Source organism: Gastrolobium bilobum, unplaced genomic scaffold (assembly GCF_033153095.1).
Source record: "Gastrolobium bilobum isolate Gb01-03AN ecotype WA unplaced genomic scaffold, APGP_CSIRO_Gbil_v1 utg909, whole genome shotgun sequence".
Classification (NCBI taxonomy): Eukaryota; Viridiplantae; Streptophyta; class Magnoliopsida; order Fabales; family Fabaceae; genus Gastrolobium; species Gastrolobium bilobum.
Genome location: NW_026895707.1, coordinates 1,049,585 through 1,071,775, shown reverse-complemented (window position 1 = coordinate 1,071,775; position 22,191 = coordinate 1,049,585). Strand labels below are relative to the sequence as shown.

Here is a 22,191-nt window from a genome sequence, read left to right as displayed (position 1 = left end):
CAAGAACAGAACCATGGACTACCTTATACTTCTCTTTATTTCCTTTGTCTTGTTGGCAGTCATTCATGTCCTTATTTCCAGCTTAGGTAGAAAAAGCACCAAATCTCACAAACAAGCCCCAGGGCCTCGTCCTTATCCTATAATAGGAAACATCTTGGAACTTGGCACCAAACCCCACCAGTCACTTACTAAGCTTTCTCAAACCTATGGACCTATAATGAGTCTCAAGTTAGGCAACATAACCACCATAGTTATTTCCTCTCCCCAAATAGCCAAAGAAGTATTTCATAAACATTATCAAATCTTCGGTAATAGGACAGTTCCAGATACTGTAAGAGCACTTGACCACCACCAACTTTCAGTGGCATGGATGCCTCCTTCATCTCAATGGAGGATCCTCAGGAGAGTTTGTGTTAACAAAGTACTCTCTTCTCAGAAACTTGATTCTACACAAGTTCTTCGTCAAAGGATGGTGCAAGAATTGCTGGATTATGTTAAGGAAAGTTGCAAGAAAGGTAAAGCTTTGAATATTGGTGAGGCTTCATTTACAACCATTCTTAATTCCATATCAAACACTTTCTTCTCTATGGATTTGGCTCATTACACTTCTGACAAGTCTCAAGAGTTCAAGGACATCGTTTCCGGTATCACGGAAGACCTTGGAAGGCCTAATGTTGTGGACTATTTCCCAATCTTTCGCGTGCTTGATCCACAGGGTGCTCGTGCAAGAATGAATAGTTACTTTGGAAAGTTAATTGCGTTTTTTGATGGTCTTATAGAAGAAAGATTGCGCTTAAGATCTTTAGAAAATGAAACTAAGGCATTCAATGACGTGCTAGAATCTCTGTTGGAAGTCATGCTAGAAGAGAATTCACAAGTGAGCCGTCAACATGTTTTGCATTTATTTCTGGTGAGAATCTTGATCTTCTCATGTGTTAATTAACTGACGTAACAATGTTATATATTGAGAAGATCATAATCATTCTTTGTCAGATTAATAGCGACAATTTTGTTATTTTCTATTTCAATATTTTTTCTCTCTCATCCCTCGTCGATATTCATCTATCATGAATAATATGATTTCTCATTTGACATAATCATGCTAAATAACATACAAGAGGATACATTCTCGTCTTGCTTGTATATACAAACTAAACTTTATATATTACTATTATTATTTTCTTTTAACAGAACACAAATTACTCAATTTCTTACTAAGTCAAATATAGGCATTTCATCTTATCATATGATTTTACTAATTAATCATTTCAGGATTTATTTGTGGCTGGAACAGACACAACATCAATTACAGTAGAATGGGCGATGGCTGAGTTGCTACACAAACCAGAAAAACTAGAAAAAGTTAGAAAAGAGCTTCAAGAGGTACTTGTCAAAGGTGAACAACTTGAAGAATCACATATCTCAAAGCTTCCTTTCCTACAAGCAGTAGTGAAGGAAACTTTTCGCTTGCACCCACCACTTCCATTCATAATGCCACTCAAGTCAGAAGTTGATTTTGAACTATGTGGCTACATGTTGCCTAAAAATGCACAAGTTCTGGTTAATGTATGGGGCATGGGGAGAGATTCAAGTATTTGGAAAAACCCAAATGAATTTATGCCTGAAAGATTCTTGGAGAGTGAGATTGATTTTAAAGGCCAAGACTTTGAGTTGATTCCCTTTGGGGCTGGAAGAAGGATATGCCCCGGATTGCCATTGGCTATTAGGACTGTGCATATTGTGTTGGCCTCTCTTCTACGTGATTATGATTGGAAGCTCGCTAATGGGCTAAAGGCAGCAGACATGGACATGTCTGAGAAATATGGGCTTACTTTGCATAAGGCCCAATCTCTCCAAGTGATTCCCATTCAAGCCCAACAATGAGGAAGATTAAATATACACGAATAAATTCTACGGAATAACCCAATAGATGATTGGGTTTAGTCTTCGCGAGTAAAACATGACGTGGTATTTTTACATTTTGATTAGATATATTTTCTTCAATAATGACATGGTCATTATTAATTATAAATGTTTTGAATTTTATTTCTTTGTGCTTTCCTATTTCATTTTCAATCGTTGGAGTTGTTTAGGTTTTTCCCCCCCAAGTTTCGCCAATTGTAATATTTCTTTCTTTCTTTTTTATCATTAGTAATTGGAAAAAAATTCAAATACTCCCTTGTGGTTTCCCTCTAAGTCACTTACTCACCTATATTTTTTTTTATCACTTCCTATGCTTTTTTCTATCCAAAAGTCCATTCTTAATTAGAAACTTAATTAATGTGTTTATTTTACCTTCTAATAAAAATACTTTAGCTGCCTTATGTATCATTTTGTTCCCCAAATTTTGCAAAGGTTTCTAATGATACAACAAAATTTCTCCAATTTTAGAAAAAAAATTGTGACTTAAAAATTTGGTTTTGCAAATACTTGAATATCAAACTTGTCAAATCTGGTTTTGCAATGTTGTTATATATTAAACTGATATTGGATTAAGTTTTCTATTACGTGTTCATAAGCTATCATCATTAATTTTCTTTAATGAGATGTTTGGTAGAGGAGAAATTTTTTTGTTCCTCGAATCATAATTCCCAGGAATATGGTGGGCAAGTAAATCCACTCTTATAATACTTACTATATAGTTGTGATGGAATTAAGCAGGTATTACAGATATACATTAAACGGACAATAATTAAGCAGGTATTCATAAAAAAGACTCATATTAGTCTCTCAAAAGGACTAAAATGAGTACACTTTGAATTTTGTAGGTATCAGACTAGTTTTTTTTGTAAGGAATTAAAGTGAGGACTAAGTTTTTTGTTAAGGACCAAAAATGACTTTACTCTTTTTTTATTTTGTATAACGACCCTAATTATCTTTTTGAAATGAGTTAGTTTCGTATCCCCACCAGTTTCAGTTTTTTGAATTGGCTATGAAACTAATTTCTAGTCGGGACTTAATCACAATTGAATTTCCTCACCTCTCCACAAAACTATATTTCGTGAAAATTAAATCTAGATCACATAAGATATTAGTAAGGGAATATGTATCTCTATTACATTAGGTTATATATCACAATGTTTTATTGTTTTTATTTTTATATTTTGGTAATCGCAACATAATACATGATGGGCTTTGTATTTTTTTTTTTTTTTTTTGTAAATTGGGCTTTGTATTTCTACTGTAGCTGGAGATCACCCAATTTTCCTGCACATAAAAGCAAGCTGGGTCCCACTAGTTGTTTTGAAAAAAAAAAAAAAAAATTAGGCACGTTTTACGAATTGAGAGTGACATGAGATTAACAATTTACTGCAACATAAGAATTCATTTTGCCATATATGATTACTAGTCGGTTGTAGCTAGATTCTAAAGCTATATTTAGCGCGCGTGCATATTAAGCCAGATGCATGGATCAACAATCTGAATTGCTCAAATGCTGAGACTAATGCATGCTGCATGCTGCATGCGACTCTCATATGCAGTTGATGTTCCAGTTTCATCGTCATATATATAACATTTCTGCCACCCAGTAACACTATAATCTAAATGAGTTTTCTCCCGTTGACTAACACACACACACACACGTACACACACACACATATATATACCAAGTCACGTTGTTTCCCTTTCTTTTCCAAATATCACCAGTTTCCTCATCTTCTCTTTCCACGCTTCACTCACCCTTACATACATCCAGCACGCCTTTAATATATTATATGACGTTACAAATATTACCATCTTCATATATTATATGGCAAATATTGCACTCAACAAATGGAACCAAAGACGTGCAATGATGAGTTAGTCTTGTGCTGAAGCTGATCATGCTTGAATTAGACAATTCGCAATTGAGCCGGCATCATTTATCAGCACTTGTATAATGAACTAATGCTTCAATTATGTGAAGTAGTAATTAACGAACAAATATTTTAATTATAAATTTATTAAAGGCCTGAAATTTTATCATTACTAATTAAGGACATTGACTTCTTTAATAATATAATTTGTATTAATAAAAAGAAATTAATATTTTTCATATTGTAGAAGATAATTTATTCTCTTAAACACATAAAAGTGTGTGAGGGTCATGTTGGACTATGTGAAAGTGAGAGAAAAAAAAATATGGGCCACATACATTTTTATGTGTATACGGAAGATAAAATTATCTCATACAACATGAAAAATACTAATCATAATAAAATATTCAAGGGATAAAACCATTTATTTGATACATATAAATTTGTAATGGGTAATCGTTTTCTCCTACTAATGACTCATAGCATAAGTGGGTCTCACATAGCTTTTTTTCTCTTTACTATTTTGTTGACCCCACTTATGGCATGAGTCACTAGTAGAAAAAATATTTTCTCGGAGAAAATGTTTTATGGACAAAACACGAGGCTTTTTCACCTTTTTACCCCTTATTAATTAATTAATAACCATTTTGCCCCTGATTCGAAACTATTTATCAATCTGCCCCTCTTTAGTCGACTACCTTGCATTTTTAATCGACTAAATGACCAAAACAGACAAAAAATGGCTGCTGGGAGATTTAGTCGACTAAATCTCCCTATTTAGTCGACTAAATCTCCCTATTTAGTCGACTAAATCTTCATATTTTACAAAAAAAAAATAAGTCAGTATGATTTTAATCGATTAAGTAGAGAGATTTAGTCGATTAAATCTCCCAACAACCGTTTAGTCGATTAAAAATGCAAGGTAGTCGATTAAAGAGGGGCAGATTGATAGATAGTTTCGAATCATGGGCAAAATGGTTATTAATTAATTAATAAGGGGCAAAAGGGTGAAAAAGCCCAAAACACGAAGTACATATGATTATGATTACAAGAATTTTTCGTATTACTTATGACCATAAAATATCATTTATGGAAAAAATATTTTCTCGGAGAATAAACATTACAAGAATTTTTTTATTAAATTTGAACTTCATAATTACTTATGACAGTAAAATTAAAATCCTTTACAACACTTTATTCTAATTCATTGTCTTCTCGAAGTTCCCTAGCATGATTTGAAAAGAATACTTCAATAATTTTTACTTAAACGCAATTTTCGTATTAACAGTATAAGGGTAGTTGAGCCATTACTTAGCCGCAAGTGCTAAATCGGTAATGAGTATTGTTAGGAGTATATCACTTCCCCTGATAAAGTTCCTTCTAATTAAATTTCTACCATTAATCGCAGCTCGTCCTAACAGCGTTATACAACACCTGCCTACCGAAAATTATGCTCATCGCAAATAAGAGTATATTCTTCTTCTTCTTCTTTTTTTGGTAATCTAAGTATATTATTATTCTTATTCATTGGTTGATAAGTCATTATGATACGATAATTTGATTTTATTAACTAATTTTATCCTACTCATAGGCTCATAGCTTGATAAGCTATCCTTAAAAAGGATTTGGGTTAGAAATGAACAGTATAGCATAAGAAACATTCCACCCCTCTTATTTCGAGCTTAGCCCTTTGTTATTTTCCTTGGATTTTCCCTAGGAAGGAAATCCCTGTCATCGGCTTTTCACTGCCACTGCTATTGCCCGCATGACGTGCGCCTTTGGAAAAATAATTTAACTTTCACCAAGTAATACATCTTTAACCCTATTCAAATATTATGCACATTGTGCTTAATGTGGTTAATGATGATTTCGATCCAATAGATAAATTAATTCAAGCAATGAATGTTGCATATGTGAGTTGTTTTTTTCGTGTTAATGTTATTCAAATTGTTTTTATTGTATAAACAATCAATTCAAAACTTAATTTTAAAAATTTATTTGGAAAATATATAATTTTTAGTTTGAAGATTTTGTAAGTTTTTTTATGATTGTAATATATTTTATTTAAAATTTTAATTTTAATTTTTTATTTTAAAAAAATTAAACTAGGAACTAATGTATAAGTTATAAGTCGAAAGAAAAAATATATAAACATTAATTTACAAAAGAAATTATGTGAAATTTTGTTATAAAGGATATTTTTGTCTATTAATATCATATCTTGACACTATCTTATTCACCCAAACACAAAATAACATAACATAATCCTATCATGTTACATTGCTACTTATCTAGCTATACATATCACATATATAGTAATATATACAAGCTTATAAGTGGCGAGATTAATTCATGTCAGTAAAAAAATAAGAAATCTTACGTCTAATCTTAGTAATTGATACATTTTGTATTCAACGACTCACATCACAGATTAGATTCGTTAAATATAACAAAAATTAACGGTTAAAATTAAGTCATGACCTAAACTTATGATCCGCCCCTTACATCTTAAAATGAACATTATATTGTTAACTCAAAAAAAATAATGTTAAAAACTAAAATTAAAGAAAACATTAATATTTATGCATTGTGAAGCTCTAGCTTAGTTATAATTATGAGTATGTTCAGTCCTAATTAAGCTGGGTTGAACAAAAAACAAAAAAAAACCAACGCATACGTCCCAATTTTAGAATGAGACAATCAAATTAATAAGACAACTTATCTTATCCCAAAAAAATAATTATTAAAAAAGAAAAGGTTTTGCAGGCCATATTCGGTAACCTTTAACTGGAAATACATTTTCTCTATATAAAAGAAACTAGTTGGAGAAGGAAAGACATGAATGCAACAGAACCATGGACAACCTTACACTTGTCTTAATTTCCTTTGTGGTGTTGGCAAGCAGTCATGCCCTCTTCTTCTGCTTAGGCAGAAAAAGCACCAAATTTCGCAAACATGCCCCAGGGCCTCGCCCTTTTCCTATCATTGGAAACATCTTGGAACTTGGCACCAAGCCTCACCTTTCACTTGCTAAGCTTTCTCAAACCTATGGACCCATAATGAGTCTCAAGTTAGGCAACAAAACCACCATAGTTATTTCCTCTCCCCAAATAGCAAAAGAAGTATTGCATACAAAAGATAATATCTTCCCTAACAAGATTATCCCAGATGCTTTCCGAGCACTTGACCATCACAAATTTTCAGTAATATGGATGCCTTCTTCAGCTCAATGGAGAACCCTAAGGAAAGTTTGTGCTACCAATGTGTTCTCTTGCATGAAGCTTGATTCTACACAAGCTCTACGTCAAAGGAAGGTGCAAGAATTAATGGATTATGTCAAGGAAAAGTGCAAGAAATGTGAAGCTTTGGATATTGGTGAGGCTAGCTTTATAACTATGCTTAATACCATATCAAGCATTCTATTCTCTATGGATTTGGGTCATTACACTTCTGATGAGTCTCAAGAGTTCAAGGACATTATTTTCAGTATCGCGGAAGAACTTGGAAGGCCTAATGTTGTGGACTTTTACCCTATCTTTCGCGTGCTTGATCCACAAGGTGTGCGTGCAAGAATGAATTGTTATTTTTGGAAGTTAATTTCGTTTTTTGATGGTCTTATAGAAGAAAGATTGCGCTTAAGAGCTTTAGAGAATGAATCCAAGGCATGCAATGACGTGTTAGATTCTGTGCTTGAACTCATGCTAGAAGATAATTCGCAAATGAGCCGCCATCATGTGCTGCATTTATTTCTGGTGAGTATCTTGAGTCTCTCTTCACACCAAAATTCAATGTCATAACTTACCTCATGAGAAAGAAATATAACTTTATATAAAGCAAATATATGCACATAAATTGATAAAACTACAAATCTCGTTTATTGTGAAATATAATTCAAGGTGGTATTAATAATATGCCAATGGTGCATGATTACCCGTTGCCATCACCTTAGCATGAAAATATAAAAGATGATTTGGGGAACCATGCATGAAGAGTAACAGGCTAGGGTTGCCCACATCAGTCCTTCACCTTTTTCTCCCTCTCTTTATCAATATATAATCTCTTGAATATTTATTTTGACGATTTAATCCCTCAAAATTCAAATCCCTTATTTTACTTCTTTTTTTTTTATACAAAATCCCTTAATTTTACTACCGCCGTCTAGTCTACATATTATTCCACTTGATTATTTGGATGATGAAATGCAAACGTCATTTATTATGTTTTTTTTTAAAAGGAACAGAAACTTCTTATTTAATTTTTGAGTAAATCGTATAGATTTCGACTTATATGATTTTATTAATTAATCATATCAGGCATTATTTATAGCTGGAATAGACACAACATCAACCACAATAGAATGGGCGATGACGGAGCTGGTACGTAACCGAGAAAAACTAGAAAAAGTTAGAAAAGAGCTTCAAGAGGTACTTGTCAAAGGTGAACAACTTGAAGAATCACATATCTCAAAGCTTCCTTTCCTACAAGCAGTGGTGAAGGAAACTCTCCGTTTGCATCCACCCACCCCATTTTTGGTGCCACAAACGCCAGAAGTTGATGCTGAACTATGTGGCTACACGGTGCCTAAAGGTGCACAAATTCTGGTTAATGTATGGGGCATGGGGAGAGATTCAAGTATTTGGACAAACCCAAATGAATTTATCCCTGAAAGATTCTTGGAGAATAACATTGATTACAAAGGCAATAATTTTGAGTTGATTCCATTTGGAGCTGGAAGAAGGATATGTCCTGGATTGTCATTGGCTTCTAGGACTATGCACTTTGTGTTGGCTTCTCTTATAAATAGCTATGATTGGAAGCTCGCTGATGGGCTAAAGGAAGTGGACATGGATATGTCTGAGAAATATGGGATTGTCTTGCATAAGGCTCAACCTCTCAAAGTCATTCCCATCCAAGCATAATATTAATGAGAAAGATTATATTCGTCTTCGCCCGTAAAAAGTGACGTGTTGTTTTTATGTTTTGATTTGAGATATATTTTCTTCAGTAATGGCGTGATAATTATGAACAATAAATGTAACAATTTTATTTCTTGAAGTTTCCTTCCTATTGTATTCAATCGTTGGAGCTGTTTTAGGTTGGTCTTCCAAGCTTCTCCATTCGCAATATTTTTTCTACTTTTTTCATTATTATTATTTTATTTTATATTTTAATTATTTTCCATTTGCAATATTTCTTGTAAAAAATGTTTCATGTGTGTGATAAAAGGGTGGTTATACTTACCACTATTTTTTCTTACCACCTCTTGATAGATTTATAATTCCTAGATCATGTACATGATTATAAAATACCGAAACAATATGAAATCAAAGTTACGATTGTGCGTACTTTGTTGGGCTATCACAAAGTCAGAAGAAAGGGTGACTAGATGCTAGGATCTTCCTCTGCAAAAGTTTCTTGACTTCGCTAACCCACTTATTCTACAAATGACCACTGTAACACCCTGTATATATCTGGTAATTTATCATATCATCGTATTAAGCGGCGCTTAATTAAAAATGCGGAATATCTTTTTCTTTTCAATTATGACATCATTATCATTACCAACTTGCTTAATTAATCAATTAAATAAAACCATGCATGTATGTAAATTGCAAAAGACAACTAACTGAAATACCTCATTAATTAAAATAACAGATATAAGTCTCTAATCACGGAACTACTACACGTAGACCGGACAACCTACTAAGTTATACAACTCAACTCAAGGTACTAACATAAAGTGGCATGGACAAACTCCATGCTCACCCAAATAAGGCACAAGCCCCAACAGAAGTCTCAACATAAACAACATAATGAAAGCAACTAAAAACATAACATCAGTAGAATATCCAGCATCCAACATGTCAGCATAATAAACAACAATATCATCAACTGAGCTCTGGCCTCCTGCCGCCAGAGGCATCAGCCTCCATACTACCTGAACCTGAAATAAGCGCCCCCAAACGTGGGGTAAGATCTCTAAACAAGAAATCTCAGTAAGACAAGAGGTCCTCAAGGATCTTCCACCCCAAGCTCACTTACATGTGCAATATAAGTTCAAAAAGCAGTAATTCAATATAAGTTCTCAAATCTATGCAGTGCAACAGATATTCATGCCATGTGTGTTTAAACTATTCTACTGGCTAGAGAAATGCAGGAATACGTCTATTACCTACAGTTAGTACAAGGAAAATCGCTTGCACCTCACCCACAGCCTCACCATCTTGTATGTACCACATACTCAGGCTTACTGTATAGGTGGAACACCACATGCATATCATAAAGGCACTAGCATATAACAACTCAATAGCATTTCAACCAATCAGTATATCATGAAAACAACATCATGCATATAACCATCCCCCCATGGGACATGGTGGAACCAATAATGGCTAAACCGAGGCTTGCAAGCTAACAATCCAAGCCAAGAGTCCACTGCTCAAAGTCCAAACACAGGAAAATCACAATCTGTTATGGACCAATAGTATATCAACAATCATACTCTGCAAGCATACAACATAAAGACAACGCCTTTTCTTACGTTTTACGTCTTAAGGCTTCACACAAGCCACGAGCCCTTAATCACTTAATTCTGACTTAGTTCAATTATTACAGAAGTTCAACTTCCTCAAACTAGGGTCCGCAAACCCCAAACATCAGTTCTGGATGAACAGTAAGCTACTGTTCCTCGCAAACCCAGAATATCCAGATATTTGTCGGGGACATATCCGGATATCAATATCCGGATATCCATATTCGGATATCAAAAGACCCCATATCCGGATATCAATATCCGGATATCATATCCGCATACCAATATCCGGATATTTCACGACAAAATGCAGTTCTGCATTTCGTGAAGATATCCTTCAAAGGTTCCATTTTTAACACTTCAAAAAGTCAAAGCATGCATTTTAATTCTGTTTTAGGTCCACAAACCAGTGGGTTACTTGTTTAACTCAAGAAACAAGTCAAGACATCAACTTTAACTTATTAAAATTCATGATCAAGGTTAGGCAACTCACCCCAAGGCTAAAACAGAGGAAAAGAGTGCTCTTGGAGCTCACCAATGGCTCCTCACAGTTCTGACTTTGCTAAAAACGAAAAACACAACCAAGTTATGCCTTTTCTTCACAAAGAAGGCTTCTTGAAGCTCCACAAGCCAAGAAGACAACCCTCACAACCCAACCCAAGAACTCAGCCCCTCAACACCTCACAAGGCAGCCCTCACAACTCAAAAAAGGCACCCTTAGCACTCTCTCATGCTCACACTCAAGTGTTTACTTGATCAAGAAGAGAAACAATGATCAAATGTGGTGTCTTTGGTGAGAAAATGGAGAAGAAGAGGAGTAGCAAGGTGGCTGGTCACAAGGCTTTAGCAAGGTTCACGTAGAAGGCACAAATATGCCCTAGGATCATGTGCCACTAAGTATATACAGCCTTAGGAAATAAACACACAGTATTAACTTTAATTGCTACGCTTAGCATATTAATCTCAAACTCAGGATTCTTAACCTACTCAATTTTACAAGAATTATCATGCACTTATTATAATTTTCCGGGATACTTTTTCGGTACGCATTTATACCGACTAGCAGAACCGGTATCTTCACTTTCGTCAGAAAAGCGACTTTCAGCATTATGAACCACTTTCTACATTTATTTAAGCCTCATGTTAATTATAAGGGTCAATTATGGAATTATTTCCTAATTTCACATAATTAATTAATTAATTTCCTTAATTAACGGTGCAGATTCTTACATTCACCCCACCTTTTTAAGATTTTGTCCTCAAAATCAGAAACATACCTGTCCCGACACTCGAGGTACTGCTGGAGGAGCTCGTCCTCTCGCTCCCAAGTACACTCCTCAGGAGTTCTTCCTGTCAACTGCACTTTGACCATTGGAATGATCTTGCTCCTCAGCTGCTTCTCGCCACGATCGAGAATCTTGAGTGGTCCGACAGGAGTCCTTAGGTTCTCTCGAACCTCCACATCATCAGGTTGCACCACGTGCGAAGGATCTGCTAAGTACTTCCGAAGATGAGACACGTGAAACACGTCGTGGATGTTGGCCAAGTTCGGAGGCAAGGCAAGCCGGTAGGCAACAGTCCTACTCTACCAAGGATCTGGTATGGCCCAATATATCGCGGGCTCACTTCCTCACTCCGAGTGCCCGTCCAACACCCATGACAGGTGAAAGTCTCACAAACACGTGCTCACCCTCACTGAACTCCAGTGGACGATGCTTGACATCATAGTAGCTCTTCTGGCGATTCTGCGCCTGCTTCAACTTTTCTCTGATCATCTGGATCTGCTGGGTGGTATCTTGGACAGTCTAAGCCAAAAAGCTCCTTGTCTCTAACCTCAGACCAACAGGTAGGAGTTCTACACCTCCTACCAAAAAGCGCCTCGCAGGGTTCCATGCCCAGGCTAGCAAGGAAAAACACAAAAGCATAAAAACTCAACTGATGCCAGGTACCCATCCCATGCTGAGCCTTGCCCCAAAGTGCAAACTCTCAGCATGTTCTCCAAGATCTGGATGGTCCGCTCAGTCTGTCCAACAGTCTGAGGGTGATAGGCTGTACTCAGTCTCAACTGAGTTCCAAAAGCTCTCTGCAGTGCCTCCCAGAACCGAGATGTGACTTCGGGTCCCTATCGCAGAAGATACCCTCGGGCACCCCGTAAAGCCTCACGATCTCGCGAACACACAGTTAGGCCAACTGCTCTGAAGAAAAGCTCACCCTTACTAGAAAAAAGTGGGCAGACTTTGACAATATGTCCACAATGACCCAAAAGAGTCACAGCCAGCCTGAGTCTTAGGCAAACCCACAACAAAGTTCATGGAAATGCTCTCCCATTTCCATTTCGGAATCTAAAGAGGTTGAAGCTTACCATACGGCTTATGGTGTTCTATCTTCACCTTCTGGAAAAGCAAACACTTGGACACATACACAGCTATGTCCTCTTTCATACCCGGCCACCAGAAGTTCTTCTTCAGGTCTTAATACATCTTTGTCGCACCAGGGTGGACAGTGAACTGGCCCTTATGGGCCTCTTCCATAACCTCTTCGGTCAAAGGACCTCGAGGAACCAACAATCCGCTTCTGAAACAACAGAAGTCCATCCTCATTTCAAGACACACCGTCCTGGTGCTTCACGTAGTCCAGGCATTCTCTCTGCACTTGCTCCTCTTGGATATTCTCCGTGAGCTCATTCTTGACTCTCATAGTCTCCATCTCGAGAATAGCACCCCCAACAAAGAGGTCACCGACAAAACTCGAAGTTTTACAATGACATCATAAACGTCATTCAATTCTCTGGGATCACCAGTCACTCTCTCAATAGAGGTGTCATAACCCCAAAACTCTAAAATCCACACAAAACTCGAGTGAGTTTGGTCCTATTCCAAGACTCTAACACCGACTAGTCTTAATATTCGATAAATCATTATTTTCCAAATAATTTCATATTCATTTCACAATGAGAATTCATAATCAAGTTCATTTCAACCCATACATGTTAGTTAACATGCTAATTCACATAGTAACGTACCTTAGTTCACGTACACCTGCAAAATTTTAAATCTTAATAACATAATAGTTCGAATACTATAAACACAATATACCTCAATCTCCATGGCATCTGCAAAATCGAAACTCAATTACAGGTGAAATGACATTGATACATTACAACAATCTATCGTACCCATTTCATGCTTAACACTATCCATGATGTCAATATGCGAACTACTTAAGAAGCATATCAATAATCAACATAAGATCCTAGGGTCATGGAGACCACTCAACTCACAAACGAATGGTACATGCACTGCCTCGCATATACAAAATTCACGCGTGGCCTTTGCCACAAATTCTAAGTGTTACACACTCAGTTTCTCTGAAGAGAATTTCACATTCTCAAACAGAGCACCATCGCAATTAAGTAATGGCGTAAGGCATCTTGCCTCAAAAACAACATGACCGGTGCTTACCATAGAGACACGCTCGGTCGGATGAAGTCTTTCGTCGAAAGACCCTCAGAACGCTACTTCAACTTAGCCAACTCTGGTGGCGACATCCGGTATGGAGCTAACAACAAGCCTCACACCAGGCAGCGATTCAATAGAGAACTCTATCTCCCTCTGAGGCAAAAACTCATGAATCTCCTCCGGAAATACTCCGAGGAATTCCCTCACCACAGGAAAGCCAGTGATATCCTTCTGTGTCCCACTCACCAAACCTCCAACATGACATAACCAATGTCCCTGCTCACAAGGATCTCCTAGCCCGTAGCAATAAAAGGCGAGGAACTGGCTGTGGAATCACACGAAGGCATCACCACTCGCTAGGCACAACAATCAATCAATGCACAGTTTCTGGACAACCAATCCACGCCCAGAATAATCTCCAAGTTGGCCATCGGCAATCCTATCAGATCTACCGAGAACTCACGGCCGTCCCACTGAAACACGACATCTCGATGTACAGTGGTAGCATCACACTTTTCTTCGGTGGCGGTAGTCACCCGCAACGGTGGAGAAAACACAGACAATGGGAAACTCAAGCCCCAAAGCAATCGAGGTTGCAACAAAAGAATGCGTAGCCCCAGAATCAAATAATACATCAACAGATGAATCACCAAAAGACACAGTACCTCTGACAAGGTTCGGAACTCTATCCGACTGCTGGCGATCCAACGTGTACACACGTTCAGTAACAGGTGTCACTGCGGTGCCGAAGTAGATGCCATCGGAACCATCTGAAGTGGAACTGCCTGAACTGCAACAGCCCTCGCTGTCGATGACAGACAGTCTCTAGAAAAGTGGCCCTCCTTGCCACACTGGAAGCATACCAACTTCCCCGAAGCACAACGTCCCACATGCTCCTTTCCGCACCCCGAACATCTCGGAGTGGAAGGAGGCCTAGCAAAGCTTCCTTGCGGTGTAGAAGTTGTCCTCTTGAACTGACCAGGAGCCTGCCTAGTCGCAAACTGTTTTCCTTTTCCTTTCAGACCGAACTTCCTGTCACTCCAGGAAGTGGAAGTGGGAATGGAACTACTAGTCCCCTTCACCTCAGCAACCTTGGCCTTGCTCGTGATGCAGACATCCTCGATGTCTCGACACTGCTGCACAAGTGTCCCAAAGTCTCTCGACGCTGCTTTAGCAAGACGATCAACAATATCCTCACTAAGTCCCCTGCGAAACTTAGCAACCAAGAAAATCGGAGTAGGCGAAACCATCCGAAAGTGTGCAAACTTTACCAGCTCATTAAACTTGGCCAGGTACTCGTCAACAGACAACGAGCCCTGAACCATCCTGTCGAACTCCCTCGATTTCCTCTCCTGCGCATCATACGGGAAGAACCGACCCAGAAAACAATCCTCAAAGAATGGCCACATCCTGACATGACCCTGCATCTCGAAAGTACGAGAGGTGTTCGTCCACCACTCATGGACATCGCCCTCCAGCATATAAGTAGCAAACATCAGCTTATGCGGATCAGTACTCTACATGACCCGGAATATCTTGTCCAGCGCCTGAAGCCATCTCGCTGCAGCAATAGGATCATAAGATCCATCAAAAGAAGGTGGCTTATGCTTGCGAAAAGCATTAAGCCGGCGATCAATCACATCACGGTCCTCAGCAGGCTCCAAAAAGGGTTCCATTACTCCTGTGACATGAGTAGCACTACCAATGTTACTCAGGCTATCAACCTGAACACTAGTTGGAGGCGGTGGCGGCGGTGGCGGTGGCGGTGGTGGCGGAAGGAACTGGCCAACAGCAGGACCATCCCTCATCTCCTCCAGCATGACTCGCATCATGGTCATGTTCGCCAGCCGATTCGCCTCAAGAGCATCCTCCGTGGCCTTCTAGTTCGCTTCTCTGGCGGCGTCCATCATTGCCATGTTGGCCAATCTAATGGCCTCCTGCATATCAGCCAATGCAGTCAGGATTGGGTCGGGTTAACCCTCAACAGTCTCACGAGTTCTCTTGGGTATTACCATGACTTTGCATAAGTTACACAAATCATGAGTTGATCAGGTCCATGCAATGTGATCACAAATGCATTATCATAATAAAACCCAATAGAGCAAACACACAAGACAGACACAGACAAACATCTTAGTTATTGCAATACATACAGGCTTTTCCTTCGAACCTGGCTCTGATACCATAAAATGTAACACCCCGTATATATCCGGGAATGTTATCATATCATCGTATTAAGCTGCGCTTAATTAAAAATGCGAAATATCTTTTTCTTTTCAATTATGACGTTATTATCATTACCAACTTGCTTAATTAATCAATTAAAAAAAACCATACCTGTATGTAAATTGCAAAAGACAGCTAACTGAAATACCTCATTAATTAAAATAACAGATATAAGTCTCTAGTCACGGAACTACTACACGTAGACCGGACAACCTAGTAAGTTATACAACTCAACTCAAGGTACTAAAATAAAGTGGCATGGACAAACTCCATGCTCACCCAAATAAGGCACAAGCCCCAACAGAAGTCTCAACATCAACAACATAATGAAAACAACTAAAAACATAACATCAACAGAATATCCAGCATCCAACATGTCAGCATAATAAACAGCAATATCATCAACTGAGCTCTGGCCTCCTGCCGCCAGAGGCATCAGCCCCCATACTACTTGAATTTGAAATAAGCGCCCCCAAACGTGGGGTGAGATCTCTAAACAACAAATCACAGTAAGACAAGGGGTCCTCAAGGATCTTCCACCCCAAGCTCACTTACATGTGCAATATAAGTTCAAAAAGCAGTAATTCAATATAAGTTCTCAAAACTATGCAGTGCAACAGATATTCATGCCATGTGTGTTTAAACTATTCTACTGGCCAGAGAAATGCAGGAATACGTCTATTACCTACAGTTAGTACAAGGAAAATCGCTTGCACCTCACCCACAGCCTCACCATCTTGTATGTACCACATACTCAGGCTTACCGTATAGGTGGAACACCACTTGCATATCATAAAGGCACTAGCATATAACAGCTCAATAGCATTTCAACCAATCAGTATATCATGAAAACAACATCATGCATATAACCATCCCCCCATGGGACATGGTGGAACCAACAATGGCTAAACCGAGGACACGAAAGCTTACCTTGCAAGCTAATAATCCAAGCCAAAAGTCCACTGCTCAAAGTCCAAACACAGCAGAATCACAATCTGTTATGGACTAATAGTATATCAACAATCATACTCTGCAAACATACAACATAAAGACAACGCCTTTTCTTACGTTTTACGTCTTAAGGCTTCACACAAGCCACAAGCCCTTAATCACTTAATTCTGACTTAGTTCAATTATTACAAAAAGTTCAACTTCCTCAAACTAGGGTCCACAAACCCCAAACATCAGTTCTGGATGAACAGTAAGCTATTGTTCCTCGCAAACCCAAAATATCCGGATATTTGTCGGGGACATATCCGGATATCAATATCCGGATATCATATCCGGATATCCATATGCGGATATCAAAAGACCCCATATCCGGATACCAATATCTGGATATCCATATCCGGATATTTCACGACAGAATGCAGTTCTGCATTTCGTGAAGATATCCTTCAAAGGTTCCATTTTTAACACTTCAAAACGTCAAAGCATGCATTTTAATTCTGTTTTAGGTCCACAAACCAGTAGGTTACTTGTTTAACTCAAGAAACATGCCAAGACATCAACTTTAACTCATTAAAATTCTTGATCAAGGTTAGGCAACTCACCCCAAGGCTAAAACAGAGGAAAAGAGTGCTCTTGGAGCTCACCAATGGCTCCTCACAGTTCTAACTTTGCCAAAAACGAAAAAGACAACCAAGCTATGCTCTTTCTTCACAAAGAAGGCTTCTTGAAGCTCCACAAGCAAAGAAGACAACCCACACAACCCAACCCAAGAACTCAGCCCCTCAACACCTCACAAGGCAGCCCTCACAACTCAGAAAAGGCACCCTTAGCACTCTCCCATTCTCATACTCAAGTGTTTACTTGATCAAGAAGAGAACAATGATCAAAGGTGGTGTCTTTGGTGAGAAAATGGAGAAGAAGAGGAGTAGCAAGGTGGCTGGTCACAAGGCTTCAGCAAGGTTCACGTAGAAGGTACAAATATGCCCTAGGATCATGTGCCACTAAGTATATATAGCCTTAGGTAATAAACACACAATATTAACTTTAATTGCTACGCTTAGCATATTAATCCCAAACTCAGGATTCTTAACCTACTCATTTTTACAAGAATTATCATGCACTTATTATAATTTTCTGGGATACTTTTTCGGTACGCATTTATACCGACTAGCAGAACCGGTATCTGCACTTTTCGTCAGAAAAGCGACTTTCAGCATTATGAACCACTTTCTACATTTATTTAAGCCTCATGTTAATTATAAGGGTTAATTATGGAATTATTTCCTAATTTCACATAATTAATTAATTAATTTCCTTAATTAACGGTGCGGGTTCTTACAACCACGTACTCTGTAAAAGTTTGGACCTTTATACCCTGGACCCATGCTACAAATAGCATCAGAGGATATTGGTTCACTTTGGTGTTCCCCTGGACATTGAGCAGCTGAACAGGCCCACATGCTATACTGCCAAGTTTGGAAAGCGTCTACTGGAGCAGTGCAAGATCTCAAAGAACAGGGCGGGTTTATGGCAGTTCTCAGGTACGATTGAGGTTGAGGTTCCTGATGTTGTCCTAGATGCACACATGGTTGAGCCTGAGGCGGAGGATGATCAGGCTGACTTGGAGGAGATAGTTGAGCCTAAGGGTGGATTTTCCCTTCGTGATGTCATGAAAGGCATAAATGCCACACTTAAGAAGATAGGGAAGATGGCGCTTAAACATAAAAAATGAAGGAAGAGCCATATCCAGAAAGGGAAAGAAAGGTTTAGGCACATTCTGGGTCGATTCAAGGGTGTTGAGGATAGGCTTGCTCGTCTGGAGCTTGCACGAGGACAAGAGGTTGAGGAACTAGCAGGGGAGGGGGCTCATGTGTCAGATGAGGAGGACGAGGAGACCGAGTCTGATGAGGACCAATAGTAGATTTAGGGTTCAATTTGGTGTTCAAGTGCTTTTGATTTATTTCATGTATTTACTTTATGTACTGAACTGTTTGATGTAATGAAATGAATGTTTCCTTTCGTTTATATTATTAAAGTTAATGGAAAACGCTTTTATGTTGTAATCGATTACCCGTAAATGGGGTGAATTATCATCAAGGCCCATAATTTGGATCATAAAGCCCCAATATACCAACACGTATCAAATGAATCAAGATTAGGTGTTTAGAATGGTTCACTAATGTTTTGGTATGCTTAAACCAACATTAAAATACAATCTTGTGGAATTTAGGGAATTCAACATGCGCATTTGTATTTTGTGTCCAAAAACATGTTCCCTAAGGCACATTATCTAAGTTCATGAGTGTAGAAACTCATTGAAACCAAAAAAAATCTGTGGATACAGAACCATGTTATCCAAACCATTGTTTTAATCGATTAACTTGTACTGGTTTAATCAATTAAAAATTTTAATCGATTAAACCAGTGATTTTGGCAACATGGTTCTGTTTCCACGGATGTTTTTGGGTTAAATGAGTTTCTACACCAATGAACTTAGATAATGTGACTTGGGGAACATGTTTTTGGACACAAAATAAAAACGCGCACGTTGAATACCCTAAATTCCACAAGATTGTATTTTGATGTTGGTTTAAGCATACCAAAACATTAGTGAACCATTCTAAACACCTAATCTTTGATTGTTTTGACTTGTAATGGAATATTAAGAGTAGTTGCATTAGTGATTGACCCTTGTTGAACAATTTAGGACAAAAGTGGCATTCATTACATTAACAAAGTACAATACAAATCAAAATACTTTAACAATTCATTACAAAAGTGATTGCAAAATACAATTCAAGTCTGTCTAATCCTCATTGGACATGTACGTATGTTGTGACCAACTTCTTTGCAAAAGCTACATCTACTCTAACTGCTTGTGGATTGAGACTCAACCCAATCCATATCATTTTGTATTCTTAAAGACTTTGGTCTTCCTTGTGCACGCATCAAAGATGCATTCGGGATAATAGTTGGGTCGTTGCCTTGTGGAATCAACAACTCATTGCCCATCAGATACCAATGTGCAGCATAAACCTTGTCAATTTGTGAAATAGAGAACACAGGGTCAACATAATCATAGTGGTTCAACTTCTCTACCTTGCACACTGCTAAAACGTGGTTGCAATCAAGGAAACCTTCTAGTAAAGAACCGTCCACATTGACATTTGCGATTGATCAAATCCACCCTCATTATGTCACCGACATCATGTGTTGATTGATTATAGGCATCCTCAACCTCAAACAACTGCAAATCCCTATCAAAAACCCGCACATGGAGACTTATTGTTAACTGATCATTTTTTTGTATGGCTTCCTCAACTTTCTTTGAAATTCTCTAACCTTTTGCCATTGCTTTTTGGATCTTTTCATGTCTTTTGACGAAATACTCAACAAGTCTACTTTGGGTCATCTTGACCAATGCCATTATAGGCAAATTACGTGCACCCCTGAGGACCTTATTGCCACACTCAGATAGGTTAGTCGTCATGTGACCAAACCTGCGTCCCTCCTCAGCATAAGACCTGCACCATTTCTTTTTTGGGATCTGATCTATCCATGAAGCAACTTGTGGATTACTGTCGATAAATTCCTGAAATCTATTGTCAAAATGAATCTTCGAACACGTGTACCCTGAAAAACAAAGAGTTTAAATGCATTAGACACAAATTTGCAATACAAATAATCAAACCAAAACAACAAGTACATATTAACGAAATTTTAAACCTAGTTGCATCAGGGTTTTCTTTAATTCCACATCCCTAAACTTAGTGTTAAAGTTGCTTCCAATATGATGTAGACAAAACACGTGATAGGCAAATGGAGACTGCCAACTAGCATGATCTCTTACAGCCCTTATGATGTTGGGGTGACGATCGAAAAATAGACAAATGCCATGCCTATGTGTCACATGAAAACACGAGGCTAAGAAACCATGACCAATCTTCCAACTTCTCACCTAGAGGAACAATAATAAAGGCAATAGGAAAAATGTATCCATCTTCATCCTGTGACGTCGCAATCAAAAGAGTTCCTTTATATTTCCCGTACAGATGCGTGCCACCAATTCGGATTATGGGTTTACAATATTTGAAGGCCTCAATGCGCTGCTGAAATTTCCAAAATACCCTATGAAAGATAGCCTTGTCAGTATAAACTCGACGTTCGTCAAAACATTGATCCGTATCAAGCTTGAACACAGAACCCACATTAACCTGCGTTATGTATGTCAGCCAATTGGGTAAGATTGCATATGATTTACCCCAGTCACCAAATAACTTCACAATGGCCTTCATTTTAACCTTCCAAGCCTTCCTATAAGTTATCTTATATCCATACAAATGTTGTACCCTCTCTTGTATAAGAACTAGTTTTAAGGATGGTTTTTCCTATAATATACCTATAAAAAACAAACTCCACAACAAAATTGTCAATAAACATTTTTCATTAACTAACGTAAACATAACATAACATATGTAATAACACATCATACAATACATGCTCATAATGGCTGCACAAGTAATATCAGAATCCAGTTGTCTATGATCACGGGTAATCCCTTGGTTTAGGCAGGTGTGTTCTTTATCCCACTTACTGACCACCCAAGTATTTCCATTCTTCGGCAACAATGGCCTCATATACTAGGGACAACCATCAGCATGGTGTCGACACTTCATCACAAATCTATGCTCATCACTTTTTCTACTACGGTTGTGCGATGAGCCTGCATACAATATAATTTCACTGCATGTTGCATTTCAGATTTGTTACGAAACTCTTGATACAAATATAATGGATCCCCTAATTGCCAACTACCGTGCAAGTCATCGTCACCATACAATATCTTCGTCTCATCATTAGGGTGCACTGTTGGGTGGTTTGCTGATGGTGGAAATTATATATTCTGATAAGGGATGTTCCTCTATTCTAAGTTAGCAACAGAAAACAGAGTTGTTCCCTTACTTCCAACCCAAGTGCGCAAGTGCACACATCAAGTAATAATGAGTGTATTAAGGCCCAAATTATTGTTTCCACGAGGATATAACTCTAAATATTCTCTTAAACTATTTTAAAAAGAATGAAAATGAGAAGAAAAGTTAGTGAATGAACTGTCTGGTCAAACGTTCCCTACTCTCTTGACAACGTTTCTCAGGAACAGTAAGTTCAGTCTGATGGCAAACAATTGCTCGCTGCGTTATGTATGTGATCCTTCCTGTTTAGAAGAAGG

At 38.0% G+C, this 22,191-nt stretch overlaps 2 protein-coding genes across 2 annotated transcripts; both read left to right on the top strand.

The window, feature by feature from the left end:
- Positions 1-13: 13 nt before the first annotated feature.
- LOC133293461 (cytochrome P450 76T24-like) lies at positions 14-1,884 on the top strand. Its single transcript, XM_061492047.1, has 2 exons — positions 14-910; positions 1,273-1,884. Exons 1-2 carry the CDS (start codon positions 14-16, stop codon positions 1,882-1,884), a joined length of 1,509 nt encoding a protein of 502 aa, XP_061348031.1.
- A 4,768-nt stretch (positions 1,885-6,652) lies between these two features.
- On the top strand, positions 6,653-8,716 carry LOC133293490 (geraniol 8-hydroxylase-like). Its single transcript, XM_061492066.1, has 2 exons — positions 6,653-7,549; positions 8,111-8,716. Exons 1-2 carry the CDS (start codon positions 6,653-6,655, stop codon positions 8,714-8,716), a joined length of 1,503 nt encoding a protein of 500 aa, XP_061348050.1.
- The last annotated feature ends 13,475 nt before the right edge of the window (positions 8,717-22,191 follow it).